The 18,319-nt window shown below is 34.8% G+C and overlaps 2 protein-coding genes and 1 long non-coding RNA gene across 4 annotated transcripts; all 3 read left to right on the top strand.

Moving 5' to 3' along the window:
- Nucleotides 1–371: 371 nt before the first annotated feature.
- On the top strand, nucleotides 372–4,603 carry LOC129377102 (uncharacterized). 2 transcript variants are annotated; one of them, XM_055056834.1, is made up of 6 exons: nucleotides 372–421; nucleotides 1,687–2,019; nucleotides 2,177–2,386; nucleotides 2,590–2,697; nucleotides 3,465–3,502; nucleotides 3,874–4,603. In XM_055056834.1, exons 1-6 carry the CDS (start codon nucleotides 382–384, stop codon nucleotides 4,048–4,050), a joined length of 906 nt encoding a protein of 301 aa, XP_054912809.1. In that variant the 5' UTR covers nucleotides 372–381; the 3' UTR covers nucleotides 4,051–4,603. The 2 variants fall into 2 exon arrangements, with proteins under 2 accessions (XP_054912809.1, XP_054912808.1); XM_055056833.1 differs by having other exon boundaries at nucleotides 2,542–2,697.
- A 703-nt stretch (nucleotides 4,604–5,306) lies between these two features.
- LOC129377104 (uncharacterized) lies at nucleotides 5,307–10,697 on the top strand. The gene is made up of 6 exons (XM_055056836.1): nucleotides 5,307–5,344; nucleotides 5,991–6,308; nucleotides 6,793–6,903; nucleotides 7,502–7,536; nucleotides 7,635–7,790; nucleotides 8,583–10,697. The coding sequence occupies exons 1-6, from the start codon at nucleotides 5,311–5,313 to the stop codon at nucleotides 8,790–8,792; spliced, it is 864 nt and encodes a 287-aa protein (XP_054912811.1). The 5' UTR covers nucleotides 5,307–5,310; the 3' UTR covers nucleotides 8,793–10,697.
- A 4,843-nt stretch (nucleotides 10,698–15,540) lies between these two features.
- Nucleotides 15,541–17,734, top strand: LOC129377116 (uncharacterized). Its single transcript, XR_008607885.1, has 4 exons — nucleotides 15,541–15,616; nucleotides 16,005–16,109; nucleotides 17,260–17,297; nucleotides 17,393–17,734. It is a non-coding gene; the product is annotated as an uncharacterized LOC129377116 (long non-coding RNA).
- The last annotated feature ends 585 nt before the right edge of the window (nucleotides 17,735–18,319 follow it).

Raw genomic sequence — 18,319 nt, 5'->3', positions numbered from 1 at the left:
TACTTATAACACAAATATAGATTTGCATTTCTAAAGTCTTTATCTAAATATAGCAAACAACCATGTTATAAAACCCACATTTATAGTGATAAAGTTATAATTAAGGTAATCAGTTTGGATGTTTAGTCAACTAATTAATGTTGTAATGTTCTAAAATATTAAAGTTTTAACCTAATCTAATGTTTTTTGAATATAGAACAATTGCATTTAATTAAAACAGTTAGTGTAGTCCTTCATGAAAAGCAAACTGTTTCAACATCTACAGAAACTTTAACTCTAGTGGCCTCTGGTGTTCAGAGGAGGAACTGCATCCTGCAGAGAAGTATATGGTTCATCAGTGAAGCAGGAAGAGAAGCAGTTAGAAACCATCAGCAGCTCAGGATGAAGGTCTGTCTCACTCTGATCTGCCTCTTCCTCCTCAGTGAGTACATTATTATTTCATTTATGTAAATTTCTTTGCTTCATCCTTTTCAGTTCCTCACAGGTTTTTCTACATTGTTGAAAGGTTTGAAGCCGATTCAGTTTCTCTAGTTTTCTTTGCTGGTTTTTGTTTTAAAACATGTTGGTCAGTTCAAATAGATATGTTTTTTTTTTATCATAGAGTTCATTTAATTATTCTAACTTTGTCAAATCACTCATTTATTCAACAAATGAATGACACATGAATGTATCAAAAATAAATGGGACCCAAAGACAGATTATTTTGGCACAAAAGCAGAAAACTGACCATCTACAAATTGTTGTAATGCATATATAAATAACCAAAATGTAAAGTTTTATCTTCCGCTCACGATCTGCTGCAGTTTGCTACAAAACCAAGAGTAAAAATAGAGAAAAAGAGAAAGACTTTGGTGTTTCACAGGTCATTGGAAGAAACTGAAAACGGAAGTTCAGCAGAAACCACAAAGTCCTACAACATCAAAGCTTTTTCACAAACATGGTAACACAATCTGCAGGGCAGAGCTGTGTTTTAAAACTGTGATCAAAATATAAATCATATTGACTTTTTAGTGTTAAGATACAAAAATATTTCGACAATTCACCAGAATGTCAGAATCAATGGTAATTTATTCTTGCATGTTTAGTTAAATTTATGTACTAAAAAAATCTTCAGGATGCTGAGTTTTACAGTCATTTATTCTTAATGCCTCTGCAGAATTATTTATTTCTCCAGTTTTATCTTTAACTTTCTGTTCATTTTGTGGTCAAGCATGCTGATATTAAAAATAAGGGTGAAAACTGATTTTATTCACACAAAAACCGAACAAAATGCCAAAAGAAAATTGTTCAGATTTATAATTGGATAAACAAAACACTTCCCATGGAGTTCATGCTCTGTTAGTTTGGACACTTGTTGGTTCATCTTGTCAGAGAACTACAGGAAACAGCTGCTTGTTTCATAATTTTTAAAACACCTGAAGAGGAAAATCAGAGCAGAAGTATCCGACCAGCAACACCCAAACTGTTTTTAGAGACATAAAACAGAGAAAAATGTTTCACTTTTGATCCAAAGCTTTTCTGAGCTTTTACAAATTTCCTCTCTGGAGATTTTTTCAGCCAGTGTGAAAAAAAACAGAAAATATTTAGAGACTTTATGAGAAAAAAGGGTGAAATTAACATTTATTCTGTATTTAAACATTATTATATTCCACAATGACAGTAACTACTGACTGTTTTTCTCCTCAGTCGCTCTGCAGGATGGAGAAACTGTAAGAAACTTCTACAGAGAGGAAGGAGGAAACTTCACAGTTACATGTAAATTTGGTTATTATGGAAAGAAAAGGTTTCTTTGTAAGGAAACTTGTGAAGGAAAAAATATTCTCATTGAAACAACCGAAGACAGAGATGAGAACGGCAGATTCAGCATCAAATATGAGAGAAGAAATATTTTTAAATCTGATTTTCTGCATGTGTGGATCACTGATCTGAAACCGTCAGACTCAGGACGGTACCAGTGTCGCTCCGATGAAACCCTTCGTGGAACTCTATACGATCATTTTGATCTTTCTGTGATTGAAGGTGAGTTTTCTGAATTGAAATTTCAGTTCAAGTTGTCATCAGATCAACATTCAAAGGCCAACAAACTGCAACACCTAAAGACACACATCAATCGTAAAATTTAGTAAACTTAAAAATTTAAACTCACTGTGGTTCTGTTTCATTCTCACATCTTCAGATTCTTCAAAACCAAAATGGACTCCGAGACCTTCTATAGGATCAACTTTTATCCCAGCAGCCGCCACTAAAACAACAATTAAAACAACAACAGAAGCAACAACAACAAGAACAACAGCAACAACAACAACAACAACAACATCAACTCAGAGTTTCTCTCTTCCTCCATCTGAAACCAACAAACTCTCTGATAAACCAGCTGCAGCTTCAGGTTCATCATCTGTTCATGTTTATCAGATAATTTGAGTTTATTAAAGTCCAACTTTGTTCATCAGTGAGACTCAGAGCATTTACATGAAAAAACTGCACAATTCAGCATGATTAAAGTTTACAAATAATCAAACTACTAAAACATTTATGTTGCAGGTTCTTTTTCTCAGAATAAACTGAGACAAACTCTAATCGTCCCTGCAGATCTGATGCCTTATGTGGGTCTGGTTCTGGTTCTGGTCGTCCTGATCGTCTCCTTGGCAGCAGCTCTACTGATTTTCATCAAGAGGAAAAACTTCAAGCAACAGAAAGGTGAGTTACAGGACGAAGGTAAAATATTACTGATACTGAAAAACTAAATTTAACCTTCTGATACACATCATTTTAACAACAGATGGCCTTATTTATCGCTTTATCACTATAAATGCAGGTTTTATAACATGGTTGTTTACTATATAAATGTGTTTTATTTTTACCTGAAACTTTATTTTTTGGAGAATAATTCATGAAGAGGCTGTAAATGATTCTTCACTTTTGGAAAATTTTCTGTATTTCATTATTTCACATATTTCACCATCTGAATGTGATCTTTGGTTTAATCACAAAGTTTCTGTAATGTTGTGCAAACGCCAAATATGAAATGAACTCAATGCTTCTCTTTCAACACTGAATGTTGCTGCATCGTTTCTGACAGTCAGTGAGGAAACATCAGTCTGCTAAAAGTTTGGATAGAATTTCACCTCCAGCTCAATTTTTATTGTGAAATGTGAAATGTTCTGGAGGAGCGAAGCTCAGATTGGCTCAACTGGGGAAACTGGGTCAATTCCCCATGGAACAGTCTGGAGTTTGGGTTGATTTGATCTTTTTTTGTTTTTTAGTTTTTTGTGTTTATATTCAAAGACTAACTTCAATAAACAAGTTATTAATTCAATTAGTTGTGCAATATAATAGCTACAATGTTACAAACCAATAGAGTAACTAAATGTATTTTCTACTGTGTCATAATTACATATAAGATGCTAAAAATGTTTTACATTAGAAAATCTATTGTCATATTTTCTGAACTTCATGTTTTTCAGGTTCTTCAGAAGAAACAGAAAACAGCAAAAACTTCCAGGTAAGAAAAGTACAAAGGAGGAAACAATTCAACAGCCTAACAGGAAACTATTGTCTAAAATCTTAATCAAATTTGAGAAAATCAACTTGTGAAAACAAAAAAAATATCATGGTGTCACAAAATAAGTGCAAAAATATTGATAGTATTTCACTCTCTGCCTCCATAAACCGCTTCAATAGGTTTGAATTATAATGTAGTAAGTCAACATCTAAACTTGACTCAAGCTCATTTAAATTAATAACAGATTTTGTGCTCCAAATGGTCCATTTGACTAAAATATCATTTTCTGCATGAAGGGAAATTATATCCCTTCAGTTTGTAGCTTCTATATGAAGTTACAAACTGAAATGTTTCTCCTTGTTTCCTTCCAGGCTAAAGATGATGCAGTAGAGTACTCTGAGGTCCAGTTCCTGAATGGTGCCTCGCCTTCAGCCCACAGCGCCCCCTGTGGTCATGCAGAAAACGCCACTTACTCAGAGATTCAGATGAACTTTACAAACTGCAGCAATGATTCTGCTCTTTACTCCAACATCAGTTTACAGCAGTAGCTCTGCTCTGGTTCTGCTAAAACGTTACTGTTTTTATTCCTCTAAAAATAATTATTCTGATTTATATATGAGAGACATAACTACAGAAATAGTTCAGAAACTGAAATTTGCTTCCAGTAATTTTCTGCTTCGAGAACATAAATCTCTAAAAGTAACAAAACAGATGGAAATTAAATAAATGTATGTATTTCTTAACTTTTATTTAATATCAGAGTAGAAATATATGGCGTGATACATCACATTAATGAAAGGGAAATAAAATCCTGGGTCAAAGGGTATTGTGTTGCAAAGAATGAATATTATTAAATTAAAGAAATTTCTCATTATTTCTGGTTACATTTAATCATTTAAATTAATCTTGGATGTGTACAGACATTACTTTTTGTTACATCAGATGAACCGAATGTCTTAATGTTAATGTCGTTGATCAGTAAAATTAAAAACTGATGTAAACTGTTTTCCTTCAACTTTCTTGTTAATCTATTTTGATATGAACTGAAAAGGCTGATATATTTATGTAAAATTGATGAGAAAATAAATTTTATCCTTTTAATCTTTAAGTCTTTCGGGTCTTATCTAAAATTTTATTACATATTTTTGTGAGTAATCACAGCTCCCTTTTTATAGTTTAGGTAAATATATTTCTTCATAAAAATATTTATTTACTAAGATAACGGAAGAGCAGTTAGAGCAGCTCAGACTCAATTATTTCATCATTTGAAACACAAATAATGAAATATTTAAGTTTTCTTTCAGTAGATGTTGCAGGACATAGAAAGTCTTATAATTTTGTTGATAAACAACATTTTTCTGCAGTTTATAATAAAACAAGTTGAATTCTTTAGTTTACATTTTGCATCATAATTTCTGATTAGTTATAAACTGAAACTTGCGGCTAAAACATGAAATATTGTTTTCATGTGTAATCAGCGCTGTAATGTTTCTATGGTTACCAGGAAATAAATGTTTATTTCTCATTTCCAGTTGTTTGTTTGAAGCTCATTGTGATGTTTTATGTTTTTGTGCTTCAGATTTTTTACTTCTCGTATTTAATTCCAGCATCAGTTTTTATTTAAAGGATAAAACTCGCAGAATTTGTGAAATGAAGCCTTTTGAGCTTTAAGAAATATTATTATTCAACAGTAAAAGAGGAGGAGAGTGCCCTCTGGTGTTCAGAGGAGGAACTGCATCCTGCAGAGAAGTTCCTGGTTTATCAGTGAAGCAGGAAGAGAAGCAGTTAGAAACCATCAGCAGCTCAGGATGAAGGTCTGTCTGATCTGCCTCTTCTTCCTCAGTGAGTACATTATTATTTTATTAATATCAGTTTTTCTGCTTTCAGTCCTTCATCCTTTCAGTTCCTCACAGTTTACCAGGGAGAATTTCAACTTGGTTGAAAGATTTGAACCCGAATCTGTTTCTGTGTGGTTTTCTCTCCTGCATCCTGTTGGTTTCTGTGGTAAAATATGTTGATCTGTTTAAATAACTAACCATCTTGTAGTTGTTAAAATGCAGATTTAACTAAACAAATTGTTCAGTTTTGCTTTGTGCTCATAGTTTGTTGCTTTAGAGAACGTTTTTGTCATAGTTCTAAAGAAGTTGAAAAGGAGAATAAACGGAAACCACAAAGTTATGCAATACCAACATTTCATCATAGACAGTGATAAATTTTCAGGACAGAACCAAGCTCTAAAAATATAAAAACAAAAATAAAATCTAAACTTTTTAGCTTTTAAGTAAACTTTGAGTTGCTTCTCTGTTGAAGATTTAACCAGGTAGAAACCAGAAGGTTGATGTGCAACATAAATGTTTGGGGAATTTATTAGAATTAGTTTAAAATGTTAACTTATTCTCACATCTTCAGTTATTTTTATAAAACATATTTACTCTTCAATATCACACTGAACATCAAAGTAATTATTGTCTGTTTATCTTCTCAGCAGCTCTGCAAGACGGAGACGCTGCAAAAACCTATACAAGAATGGAAGGAGAAGACATCACAGTCGAATGTTTATTTACAGAGTCCAAAAACCCGATTATCTTCTGTAAGAAAAACTGTGAAGGAGAAAATATTCTGATTAACACAACAGAAAACCCAGCTCAGGAGGGCAGATACAAAACTTTCTATGACTCAGATTATGCTGCAGGTGTTCTCTATGTGAGCATCTTAGAGCTGAAACGATCTGATTCTGGACGGTACCAATGTGGTTTGGGTAAAAACCAATCTCAATATCAGGACTTTTATCTGGATGTGACTGAAGGTGAGTTTCTCTCCTGAAAATCTTCCTTCTTGTCTCTGAATGTAATCTCTGCTGACTGTCAGCTTCTTCTGATCCAAATAACATCAAACTGAGTTTAAATCTGAGTTCAGATGTTTTTACCTGATTAAATCATCCAACATGTTCAAACTGAGACTCACACAGAAACATCTTCACTGGTATCATGAATGTTTAATTTCTCACAGCAGCAACTTTATCCTTTTCTGACTCTTTGTCTACAACCATCAACCCGACCACAACTTCATCAGTACTCGATGGTAAAGAATCTGCTGAGGTTTTTACAATGTTGATTAATGACAGTTGATGTTTTATGATTTTTCTTTCATTGCTGTGAATCAATATTATTGACAAAGCAGTTTTAGGGCCTCAACATATGACAGGTCTGGATTAGTCCAGACCTGTGTAATTATGTGGCTCAGAAACAGAACAAGCAGAGAACCAAAAATATTGCTTTATATTAAAACAGGTGAAACTGATCCGCTGCTCTATGTGGGTCTGAGTCTGGCCGTCCTGATCATCTTGTCAGCGACGGCTCTGCTGATTTACTGCCAGAGGAAAAACCTCCATCATCAGAAAGGCGAGTCATAACACACTGTGCTGTTTTATCTCACACACACTTCTCACACCGACACACACTGAAACTAAACTCACAATGTGGTTCCTGTATTTGGCCCAAATGTAATTTATCATCAGAGTGAAACTTTGTCTCCATTTATTATAATTTTACTAAAGTTCCTTTTTCTTTTACTTGCTCACAAATTATAAAATCTACATGAAGTCAATAGTATAAAATGTGATCTTTAAACAGTTGCTTTGTTATAAGGTGTTACATGAAGTCAAGGCTTTTTATAAAAAGCTCTGTTCATGTAAAGCTTCAGGGGAAATTGCGCAAACTTGAAGCAGACTGAAGTTACACATATTTGTAATTTCATAATTTTGAGTTTGTGGTGTTCTGCAGAACTTGACATGCAAAAGAGGAAATTCAACCTTTTAAATGTGTTGAAGCAGAACTGCATCAAAACTCTGCAGGAAGTTGCAGATGTTAGCTCAAAGAAATAGTCTTGTGTTAGAATGGCCCAGTCAAAGTCCAGATCAAAATCAAAAAGGGAATCTACTAACTCCAACAATTTTATGATACTGCTTTAAGTCAGATAATTCCTCGTTTTGTTTTTCAGGTCGTCCAGTGGAAACAAATCCCACCGACTTAACGGTTAGTCAGAGTAAAAACGTCTGCAGCGTCTTTCTAATCAGCAGCAGTCAGTTTGTAAAACCTGCTTCTTGACCAAATTTACACTCTTGGTTCTGCAGATCAACGCCATTTATGAGGAGATCAGAGACGACGACAGAGAGAACAAACCTCCTGCTGGGGAAATATCTTCAGTTTACGCTTACGCCCAATCCAACAAACCAAACGCAGCTGAAAGCAACGAATTATACAGTCTGGCCGGAAAACCGCAGGGTCAAGTCAGTAATAATAATATTTGTTCTTATTTTTGTCATTCAGGTTGAGCTAAAAATGCAAAATATAGTTTTACTGTTACACAGAGAGGGCAAAGACTGAGCTCTGAGTGTTTTGTTTCATGTTCTTTGGTAAAACATTGAATATTTTGCTCCAAATCCCGTAAACAAAGTAACTTTCTCAGGTAGATTTAATTCATTAGAGGATAAACATTTTTCCCCAGTTGCTTTAACTGACTTAAAGAAAATAGGAAGGCTTTAAAATGTCTGTGGATGGATTAGCAGTTAAATGAAAAGATTTGCAATTTAGCTTCTGTCATAAAAAATGGTTTTACTTTCTTTTGGCAGAAACACAATATATTTGTGCTTCTTTCATTTGATAAAGATTTAAGTTTTAATTTTCTCAGAAAATTTTAAATGATCTGATGTTTTGATGTTTTTAACAGATATTTTTTTCATCTGGGTTGTTCTTTAACTTCTTAAAGTGTCATTTCCAAGCAAACTTATAGAAAACAAAGCAGTTTAATCTACAGTTTAAGTTTTATGTGAAAGATAAACAGATGTGAATGTTTCACTGGTCAATAATTCATGGAAACATTTTGTTGCTGCAGATTTTTCCGTAGTGACTGAAATGTTTTGTTCACCTTTCTCTGCAAAACAGATGAAACTCATTCAGAATAGATAGAAAACATTTGTGAATAATAACTAACTAATTATTCAGTTACTCTAAATTTTGCTTGTAGAAACATTTTAAAGTATAAATGTACAAACTAAAGCATTTATCTTTTTTTCTTCCAGGCTGAAAATGGAGAAGCAGAGTATTCTGAAGTGCAGTTGTTGAGTGATGACACCGGATCCAACGGCGGCCATCTTGGTGTTTCAGATAACGTCACCTACTCAGAACCTCAGTTAGATATGAGCTCTGTTAGCCATGACAACATTTCACCTGGTCTTTATTCCACCATTACTTTGGATCAAGATGCTAAAGACTCGGCGACAGAGACGTGACCAAAATCAGTCCACATGGGAGCCACTCATTTATTACAGCAGGAAATGAGAGATTAGACCTGAAATCTGGATGTAGTGATGGACTGAACCTTCCAAAACATGTAAAGACAGTTGAAAAGTTGGTCTTTTATACCCGGGAGAATATTAGCAGGACGGAAGGACTAAAATCTCAACATTCATTCATCCATATGTCGCATTGATTAATGTAATAGTATCCACAGGTCTGCCTAAAATAATCAATCAAATCCAGAACCGCTGCTGCCGTTCAGCTCATGTGATGCTTCAGCTGCAGCTCTGCCAAATGACACGGCATGTTGTCAAAGTAAACAGATAATTAGATAAAAACCCAAAACGTCAGCTTTAAGTAGAAATGAGTTGAAATGCAAAACAATGAATGAAAGACAAATATTTGATAAATATGTCTGTTTACAGTGTTTCAGCTCTGGAGGAAGAATAAAAAATAAACTAAACAAAACATTGGAGACTTTAGTATAGACACAGAAAACACAGGAGAGAATGAAGAATAAAAGAGAAAAGAAATCAGAATAGAGGAGAGAAAAAGTAAATCATCTGCTGAACTTAAATCTGAAACAATCAAAGGTCAAAGTGCAGATGAAGAACATTTAGTCTCATGTTTTCACAAGAAAATGACCAAAAATCAAACTTATAGGAAAGTTTCCTATAAATTATAGAAGAGCTGAATTATTAAATAAGTTTCCAACTTGGCTAAATAATGTTCCTTTATTGAATGTACAGAAGATATTTGAAAGATTATCTAATCGCTATAACTGTATTTATAAAAGTATTTACATTCATTAGGTTTTTAGTAAAACAAAAATATGTGTACATGTGTTTCATATTTTACATTTTTATTGTTTTATTTTTCATATGTTGGTGGTTCTTGAAATGTCTCTGTTTTCAGCTTTTTCTCTATTTAAAACACTTTTGAACAAGTTTTGTTGTGGATCGAATAATTTTTTTTATGAGTCAGCAGAAATATGTTTTTCAGACTTTGGTTAAACAAACTGTCTACTTTTTAACTAACTCCTCTGGAAATAGCAGATCTGATGTACAAACTTTGGATAATTTAATGTTCCTGTTGTTGTATAATTGCAACAGCAGCTCCCTGATAAATGTGGAAGCTAAATGATAATGTGGACCAAACGTGGAGATGAGTCGAGGAGTTTAAGCTGCATTGTGAGCAAAATTAAACTGCAGTAAGCACTGTTTGACCAAAGAGGGCAGGACTGAGACGGGTTTAGGCAAAACATTTACAGGATCATGTCAAAATATGCACAGAAAATGACACATGCAACACCTAAGGATCGATTCAGACTGTAAAAAAAAGAACCAAAACTTTCTTTTGTGTTACATGTAATGTCCTCACAGTCTTTATATTACTTTATATTCGCCAGTTTTTAATTCCGAGTATGTATGGAGTACTGTTTTAGATTTTATTTTAAAATGTTTGTATTTGTTTGCTATTTATTTCAACACAACTTCACAGGTATAAATTTAGTTTTTTATTTTATTTTACTTTTTTATTTTTGTAGTGACACATTGGACCTTAAATCACAAAAAAAAAACAAGTAGAAAAAAATGTTAAGACAAGAAACTATACACATGTTAAAAGAATATTTTTATAACTTAGAATGAAAATGTGGTTTGTCCATTTCTAACAGCTGTACTGAAATATACAAAATAACCCTTTTATAACATTTTACTTATAATAAAATGGAGACAACTCCTCCTCTGTTTTCCTCTTAAAAATGCCACCAGACTCTCTGTCGGGAAAATCAGTTGACAGGACGATCAGAGAGCGTCAAGATGTTTCATTAAAGGATGCAGATCCAGTAACCATCAGATCTGTCCTGATATGACGAGATGTTGCATTTCATCATTTCACTGCTGCTGATCTACAGTCATGAATGTGATGAATAAAGTCATCTGTTTGGATGTTTAAATGTTGAATGTCGACTAATTAATGTGATAATATTATAAATTATTCAAAATTTAACCCTCATTTCCTAATATATGAAAGAACACAAAATAGTACGTTTTGTGTTCTTTTAAAATGGTCGAAGCAGGAACAACATTAATTAAACAAATTAATTGTTTCCCAAAGGCAAAGAAACTCTTTGATCTGTTGAAGAATAATCTACAGAAACTTTAACTCTGCAGTAAAAGTAGTAGTGCCCTCTGGTGTTCAGAGGAGGAACTGCATCCTGCAGAGAAGTTGCTGGTTTATCAGTGAAGCAGGAAGAGAAGCAGTTAGAAACCATCAGCAGCTCAGGATGAAGGTCTGTCTGATCTGCCTCTTCTTCCTCAGTGAGTACATTATTATTTTATTTATATCAGTGTCTCTGCTCTCAGTCCTTCATCCTTTCAGTTTGTCACAGTTTACCAAGGAGAATTTCAACTTGGTTGAAAAGTTTGAAACCAACTCTGTTTCTGTGAGGTTTTCTCTCCTGCATCCTGTTGGTTTCTGTGTTAAAAGATGTTAAAGTGTAAATAGCATAATTCTAATGTTAATTGAGTTATTTTAAGCTTTTCAAATCACTAATATATTTGCAAAATAGCAACTATCCATTTTGCATGAATGCACAGTTTCCTGGATGCAAAGTCAAATTATTTCAGCACAAAATAGCAAACTCTTGTAGTTGTTAAAATGCAGATTTGAATGAACAAAATGTTCAGTTTTATCTTGAACTCAAGAGTTTGTTGCTTTAGAGCAGTGGTTCTCAAACTTTTTTCAGTGATGTACCCCCTTAAAAATGTATTTTTAGTCAAGTACCCCCTGACACGGGCAAAACATTTTTGGAAGAAAAAAAACTGTGCTGTGGGGCTGCACAGTGGGTAGCGCTGTTGCCTTGCAGCAAGAAGGTCCTGGGTTCGATTCCCGGCCCGGGGTCTTTCTGCACAGAGTTTGCATGTTCTCCCTGTTGGGTTCTCTCCGGCTTCCTCCCACAGTCCAAAAACATGACTGTCAGGTTAATTGGCCTTCCCAAATTCTCCCTAGGTGTGAGTGTGCATGGTTGTTTGTCTTTGTGTTGACTGGCGACCTCTCCAGGGTGAACCCTAAATCTGTAACTTAATTATAAATAAATTATATTTTGTTTACAAAATAAATTAACTTTATAAATAAAGATTTGCTCACAAAAAACAATAAACATTACCTCTTTTCGGATAAAAAAAAAAAAGATTGCACTTTAATCACTTTGCATTGAACATTTGATTCGGTTTGAACAGTAAGTAACGGTGTCATTAGACAGAGTTTTTAATGTATCCGCTGATTTTTTGTCCAGCATAGTTTCATCTGCAGCGGGGAGCAGCAGGTCTTCCGCTGTGGTTTATTGGCTTTAGCAACGAGCAAAGACATCGCGTGTCTTTGCTCGTTGCTTTGGCTGATGCAGTGGAGGCTTTTCGCATTGTGGCTTTGAATGACTTGAACTGAGAAAGTTTTCTCCTGAAGAACTCCGGTGTCTTACCAACATGGCGTCCATGTTTTGTGGTGAGATGCCGCTGCATGCTAGCAGGCTGCATGCTAACGTTGGCTAATTTCTCCCCGTAAAAAACCCACAGTGCCTGTGGGGTCAGAGATCGTGGACGTAAATCCCATTAAAACATACTTTTCCATGTACGTTCTGTACTTCTTCGGCTCTGGTTTTACCTTCTTTTTCACTCTATCTGAACTTTCAGCAGCATTGCTGCTACGCTTTAGCCACGTCTCCATAGTTACAGTTTATTTTAAAGGATATTGAAACTAAATACTGAATATAAAATTCAGTGCATGAACACACATTTATATTTTATCGAACTTTTTACAAAATAATTTTTTCCAAGACTTATTATGAGGAGCCGACTGATTTTTTAAAGCTATTTTGAAAAGCTTCATGTACCCCCTGCAGTACCTCCACGTACCCCCAGGGGTACGCGTACCCCCATTTGAGAACCACTGCTTCAGAGAACGTTTTTGTCATAGATCTAAAGAAGTTGAAAAGGAGAATAAGCGGAAAACACAAATAAAAGGAAACCACAAAATGCAATACCAACATTTCATCACAGGCACAGTGATAAATCTTCAGGACAGAACCAAGCTCTAAAAATATAAAACCAAACATAAAATAGAAACTTTTTAGCTTTTAAATAAGCTTTGTTTAAAAGCTTGTTTAAGTTTGAGGTGCTTCTCTGTTGAAGATTTAACCAGGTAGAAACCAGAAGGTTGATGTGCAACATAAATGTTTGGGGAATTTATTAGAATTAGTTTAAAATGTTGGAATCAATGTTAACTTATTCTCACATCTTCAGTTATTTTTATAAAACATATTTACTCTTCAATATCACACTGAACATCACAGTGATTATTGTCTGTTTATCTTCTCAGCAGCTCTGCAGGATGGAGACGCTGCAAAAACCTATACAAGAATGGAAGGAGAAAACATCACAGTCGAATGTTTATTTACGGAGTCCAAAAACCCGATTATCTTCTGTAAGAAAAACTGTGAAGGAGAAAATATTCTGATTAACACAATAGAAAACAGAGCTAAGAAAGGCAGATACAGAACTTTCTTTGAATCATATTATACTGCAGGTGTTCTCTATGTGAGCATCTCAGAGCTGAAACGATCTGATTCTGGACGGTACCAATGTGGTTTGGGTAAAAACCAATCTCAATATCAGGAATTTTATCTGGATGTAATTGAAGGTGAGTTTCTCTCCTGAAAATCTTCCTTTTTGTCTCTGAATGTAAACTCTGCTGACTGTCAGCTTCTTCTGATCCAAATTACCTCAAACTGAGTTTAAATCTGAGTTCAAATGTTTTTACCTGATTAAATCATCCAACATGTTCAAACTGAGACTCACACAGAAACATCTTCACTGGTATCATGAATGTTTAATTTCTCACAGCAGCAACTTTATCCTTTTCTGACTCTTTGTCTACAACCATCAACCCGACCACAACTTCATCAGAACCCAATGGTAAAGAATCTGCTGAGGTTTTTCTAATGTTGATTAATGACAGTTGATGTTTTATGATTTTTCTTTCATTGCTGTAAATCAATATTATTGACAAAGCAGTTTTAGGGCCTCAACATATGACAGGTCTGGATTAGTCCAGACCTGTGTAATTATGTGGCTCAGAAACAAAACAAGCAGAGAACCAAAAATATTGATTTATATTAAAACAGGTGAAACTGATCCGCTGCTCTATGTGGGTCTGAGTCTGGCCGTCCTGATCATCTTGTCAGCGACGGCTCTGCTGATTTACTGCCAGAGGAAAAACCTCCATCATCAGAAAGGCGAGTCATAACACACTGTGCTGTTTTTATCTCACACTGTTACTTCCTGAATCTAAACTCACAATGTGGTTGATTTATTTTTCACAAAATGTAATTTTTTGTCAATAATGTACTAAAATATTGTGTTTATGTCTCCATTTATGGTGATTTTACTAGAGATCTTTTGTTTTTTACTTGATCACAGATTATAAAATCTTCACAAAATAAACATGTAAAAACAATGGGTTTTAGATTGTAATGTGCTGCACAAAGATAAAACTTTCCATGCATAGAGCCGCTCACACAAAAACTTCAGTGGTAAAAAAAGAGGAAATTGCACAAACTTGAAGTAGAAAAATGTTCAGCATTTCATTTTGACTTGGATGTGAGCAGTTAGTGTGAAAACATTAGGAACTCATAAGTTTTTACAAAAGAAACTGAAAAATGAACTCCAGACTTTTCTCTTGCAGGATCAACAGATTAGCATATGATTATTATATCGACTGAAACTAAGATACCTGGAGTTGGTTCCAATGGGCATCAACAGAAATCTGTACCAACCAAAAGATGCACTAATTATCTTCAGCAGGGATTGTTTTTGTTGCTCCTGTCAGAATGAATTTTCAGCATCCAGCACAGAAAACACTGTTGCTCCTGATATTTGCAGCTATTTCTTCAATGCTCTGCATGGGATGTTGAGGGTGTTTGGTCTTTGGGGATGATGCAGAGCCTGGTTTCTAGTTTTGTCCTGTTAAAGTTCTGCTACCCGTGAGAAAATCGTGTCAGTGGGCTCAGTGACCACAGTTATCACACCTTTATTTTCAACCATATGAGTTCAGCTTTAACGCCGCCCTGCATCGCCACCATGGGTGTCACATCTGAGTTTAATATCATGCAGTATGTTGTAGGAAGCAGCAGGTTTTGTAATGGTTCATCTTTCTGCACTGCTGTCTGGATGCTGGGCATTTTTTATTTTTGCAATGTGAGAGCCTCCTCAATTATTGTCGTCAGCTATAATATGTGGGCGGGGCGAAGGTCATCTTTACTGTTTGCAAGAGGAGATTACAACATCAACTGTGTTAGCTTGGCGAGCTAATGTGTTGCTTTCCTCAGTATTGGGGCCAGATTGAGACAATAACTGAAGTCATTGTCTCTTAATAAAGCCTTTCTGATAGAATCACTTGAGATGCCACAAACTATTCTGTTCATGTTCTATTCCATTGGGGTTGCAAATTTCACAGAATCTCAGTTTCACACAGTCTGGAAAACACAGCTCAGTATTCACCATGTTTAACCGCGGAACCAGAAGGATTTGAAGAGATGCCAACATTTAAATGTGTTTGCAAACAAGAACAAGGATCAATGAGCTTTTGGATCAGATGCTGCACATTTTCCACTTTGTCCTGATCAAACCGACTTGTTCTCTCTTTAACTCTGCTGCAGGTTTGAAGCCTTCTGTGTTTCTGACTCTGATCGCCAAGATCATCTTGTTATCAACGGCTTTGGTGATTTTCTGCTGCAACAGAACGGCCATGAAGAGCAAAGGTGAGCAAACACAGAAACTGATGTTCTCCATTTATGAACAACTACATTAAAACCAAAAGGCTTTTCAGCCATGAAGGATTCGTCCTTGTTTTCTTCTCCTTCAGAGTTTGTCCAAACCTTAGCAAAAATCAAACAATGAGTCTGTTTGCATTGAACATACTGGAGCAATCAGCAGAGCAGTCAGAGCTGATGGATCCCTAAAGAGGAAGGAGCAAAAATTGAGATTCTGCAACAAATTTATAGAAACGGAATTATTTTCACTAACATTAAAGTTTAAATTGAATTGACATTTAAGTGAAACAAGATAAAGATGTTAGCTCAGATAATAATAATAATGATAATAATGTCCTGATCACATCAAGCTGTTCTCTTGTTTTCTCCCCTGCAGGTCTGCAGCTTTATGTGTTTCTGTTTCTGTTAGTCAAGATCACCTTGTTCTCAGCACCTTTGGTGATTTTCTGCTGGAAGTGGAGAGCCGCCATGATAAACAAAGGTGAACATGAACATTTAAGTTAGTTTAATGTTTTAGCTGCATCATTTCTGGAAAATATTTCTGTCTGTTGTATCAGAGCAAAATCTACCCATCAATCAGCAGCGTTTGGTTCGGCTCAGATCACTAAATATTGTTGCCTGAATTAATACGGATTTACAACTGGACCGTTTCTGCTTTCTGAAAGTAAAGGTGGAGGGAAAAGTTTCAAGGAAAAGAATGATAGAGAGAATATCAGACAAATGTCCAGGATTTTGCTTTTCGTTCCTGGAAAGTTGTCAAGTTTTGAAAGGTTTTGATTTAAAAAGAATAATCTCTAAGATTAAGTTTTCAACTAGATTTCACTCAATGAAGAGCCTTAGTTCTAGTTGACCCGTCTTTATTTACGTATGGATCGTCACTGTAGTGATTTAGGTGAAAAAGCTCAAAAGAAACAGAAATATATCTTAGATAATATTCTTAGATTAACATAATAAATACATTGAGAAATAATCAAACATATTTCAACCCATTTAAACCAATTATATTCCAAAAATATAATATATTGCAAATATTTTAATAGTAAAATTAAACACTAATGAATAAATTAGCATATTTATCAAAATTTAAATGTATTCTCTTATAGTCAAAGCATTCTGTTCAACATTTATTCTTTTGTCTATTTTTCATTTTTATTTATATAGGATTTACTTGACTCTCCTGTTACTAAATATGAGTTTGATTTAAAAAAAAACTTTGTGACAAAAATTACATTTACTAATTTTCAAGCGTGTCTCTGAGTGACAACACTGCCACAGTTTCAACAGCAGATGTCACTAGTGAGAAATGAATGAAGCACCAAGTATTGAACCTTGAGGCAAATCAATGGCCTGGAAGCTTCATTGCTTCAAAAGGCTCCATTTGACCATCAATACTTTTTTTGCACAGTTCAGATTTTACATAGCAGCACTGGTTGCTGCTCATGCTGTGGGTCAAACAGGAGAGACAGGTCAGTCACATCAAAGGAACCATCAAAGGCTCTGGTTCCTCGGAGATTGACTCCACCTGGTCCTCACCAGCAACAGGCAGAAAGGTGCAGCAGAGGAGAGTTGATACCTGAACAAAAGTCTCTTGATCTCTGTGAAGGTTCATCTCTGATCTGAATGTTTTCCAGATTCTGCTGTGGAAACTGAGTATGATGACGTCTCTCAGGTGAGTCTGAATCTTTATAAAACACCCAAGTTTCATTAGTTTAAAAAAAAAAACTCCTCCTCATCATCATTATCTTCTTCTCTTTCTTCCTGCAGATCAATCCAGAACTAGAGGAAATCAAAGAGGAGGACAGACAGAACAATTCATCTTCAGTTTAATGCTGAACTAAACTCTGAAACCATCAGATGACAGACGAGAGCTTCACGTTTAAAATATGTTCATGCACTGAATGTCACAGAAGAAGTTTGAAAGATGACCTAATCATTGTGCTGTAACTGTTTTTATGATAAACGTATTTTCATTCATTTGTGTTCAGATAAAACAACCGTTCATATGTCATATTGTTCATTTGCAGTTTAACCAATAACTACATTATATAAGACTCTGCAGAAATATATTTCAGACTTTGGCTAAATAAACTGTCATGTCTTTAAATTGTGACTAACTCACCCCTTGACAAATTTAGAAAAATTGCTGTCCTTTAATTCAACACAACAGTAAAACCTACAAACATGTAAATTGGATCATTTTTATAACTTAGTATGCAAAAATATTTTGTTCGTTTCTAAAACCTGAACCTGAGTAAAGGAAACAACCCTGTTGTAACACCTTACTTAAAATAAATGCAGACAACTCCTCTGTTTTTCTGTCCAACCATTTAAACTTCCACCAGTTGTTCTGTCACTAAAATCAGTTGGCAGGACGATCAGAGAGCGTCAGCAGAACTTCACTGCCTGAAACTCCAAGATGTTTCATTAAAGGATGCAGATCCAGGAACCATCAGATCTGCCCTGATATGACGAGATGTTTCATTTCATCCTGTCACTGCTGCTGATCTACAGTCATGAATGTGATGAATAAAATCATCTGTTTGGTGTTTTAAATGTTCAATGTCGACTAATTAATGTGGTAATGTTATTATTCTAAATTTAACCCTCATTTCCTAATGTGTGAATCTGAAACTATAGTTTTCTTTGCTTTTTTTTTGTTCTTTTAAAATGGTCTAAATAAGCAGGAAAAAT

This window comes from Poeciliopsis prolifica, unplaced genomic scaffold (assembly GCF_027474105.1).
Source record: "Poeciliopsis prolifica strain line A6 unplaced genomic scaffold, Auburn_PproV2 SCAFFOLD046, whole genome shotgun sequence".
In the NCBI taxonomy this organism is placed as follows: domain Eukaryota; kingdom Metazoa; phylum Chordata; class Actinopteri; order Cyprinodontiformes; family Poeciliidae; genus Poeciliopsis; species Poeciliopsis prolifica.
The sequence above is the reverse complement of the archived record's forward strand: the minus strand, read 5'-3'. Positions and strand labels throughout refer to the sequence as shown.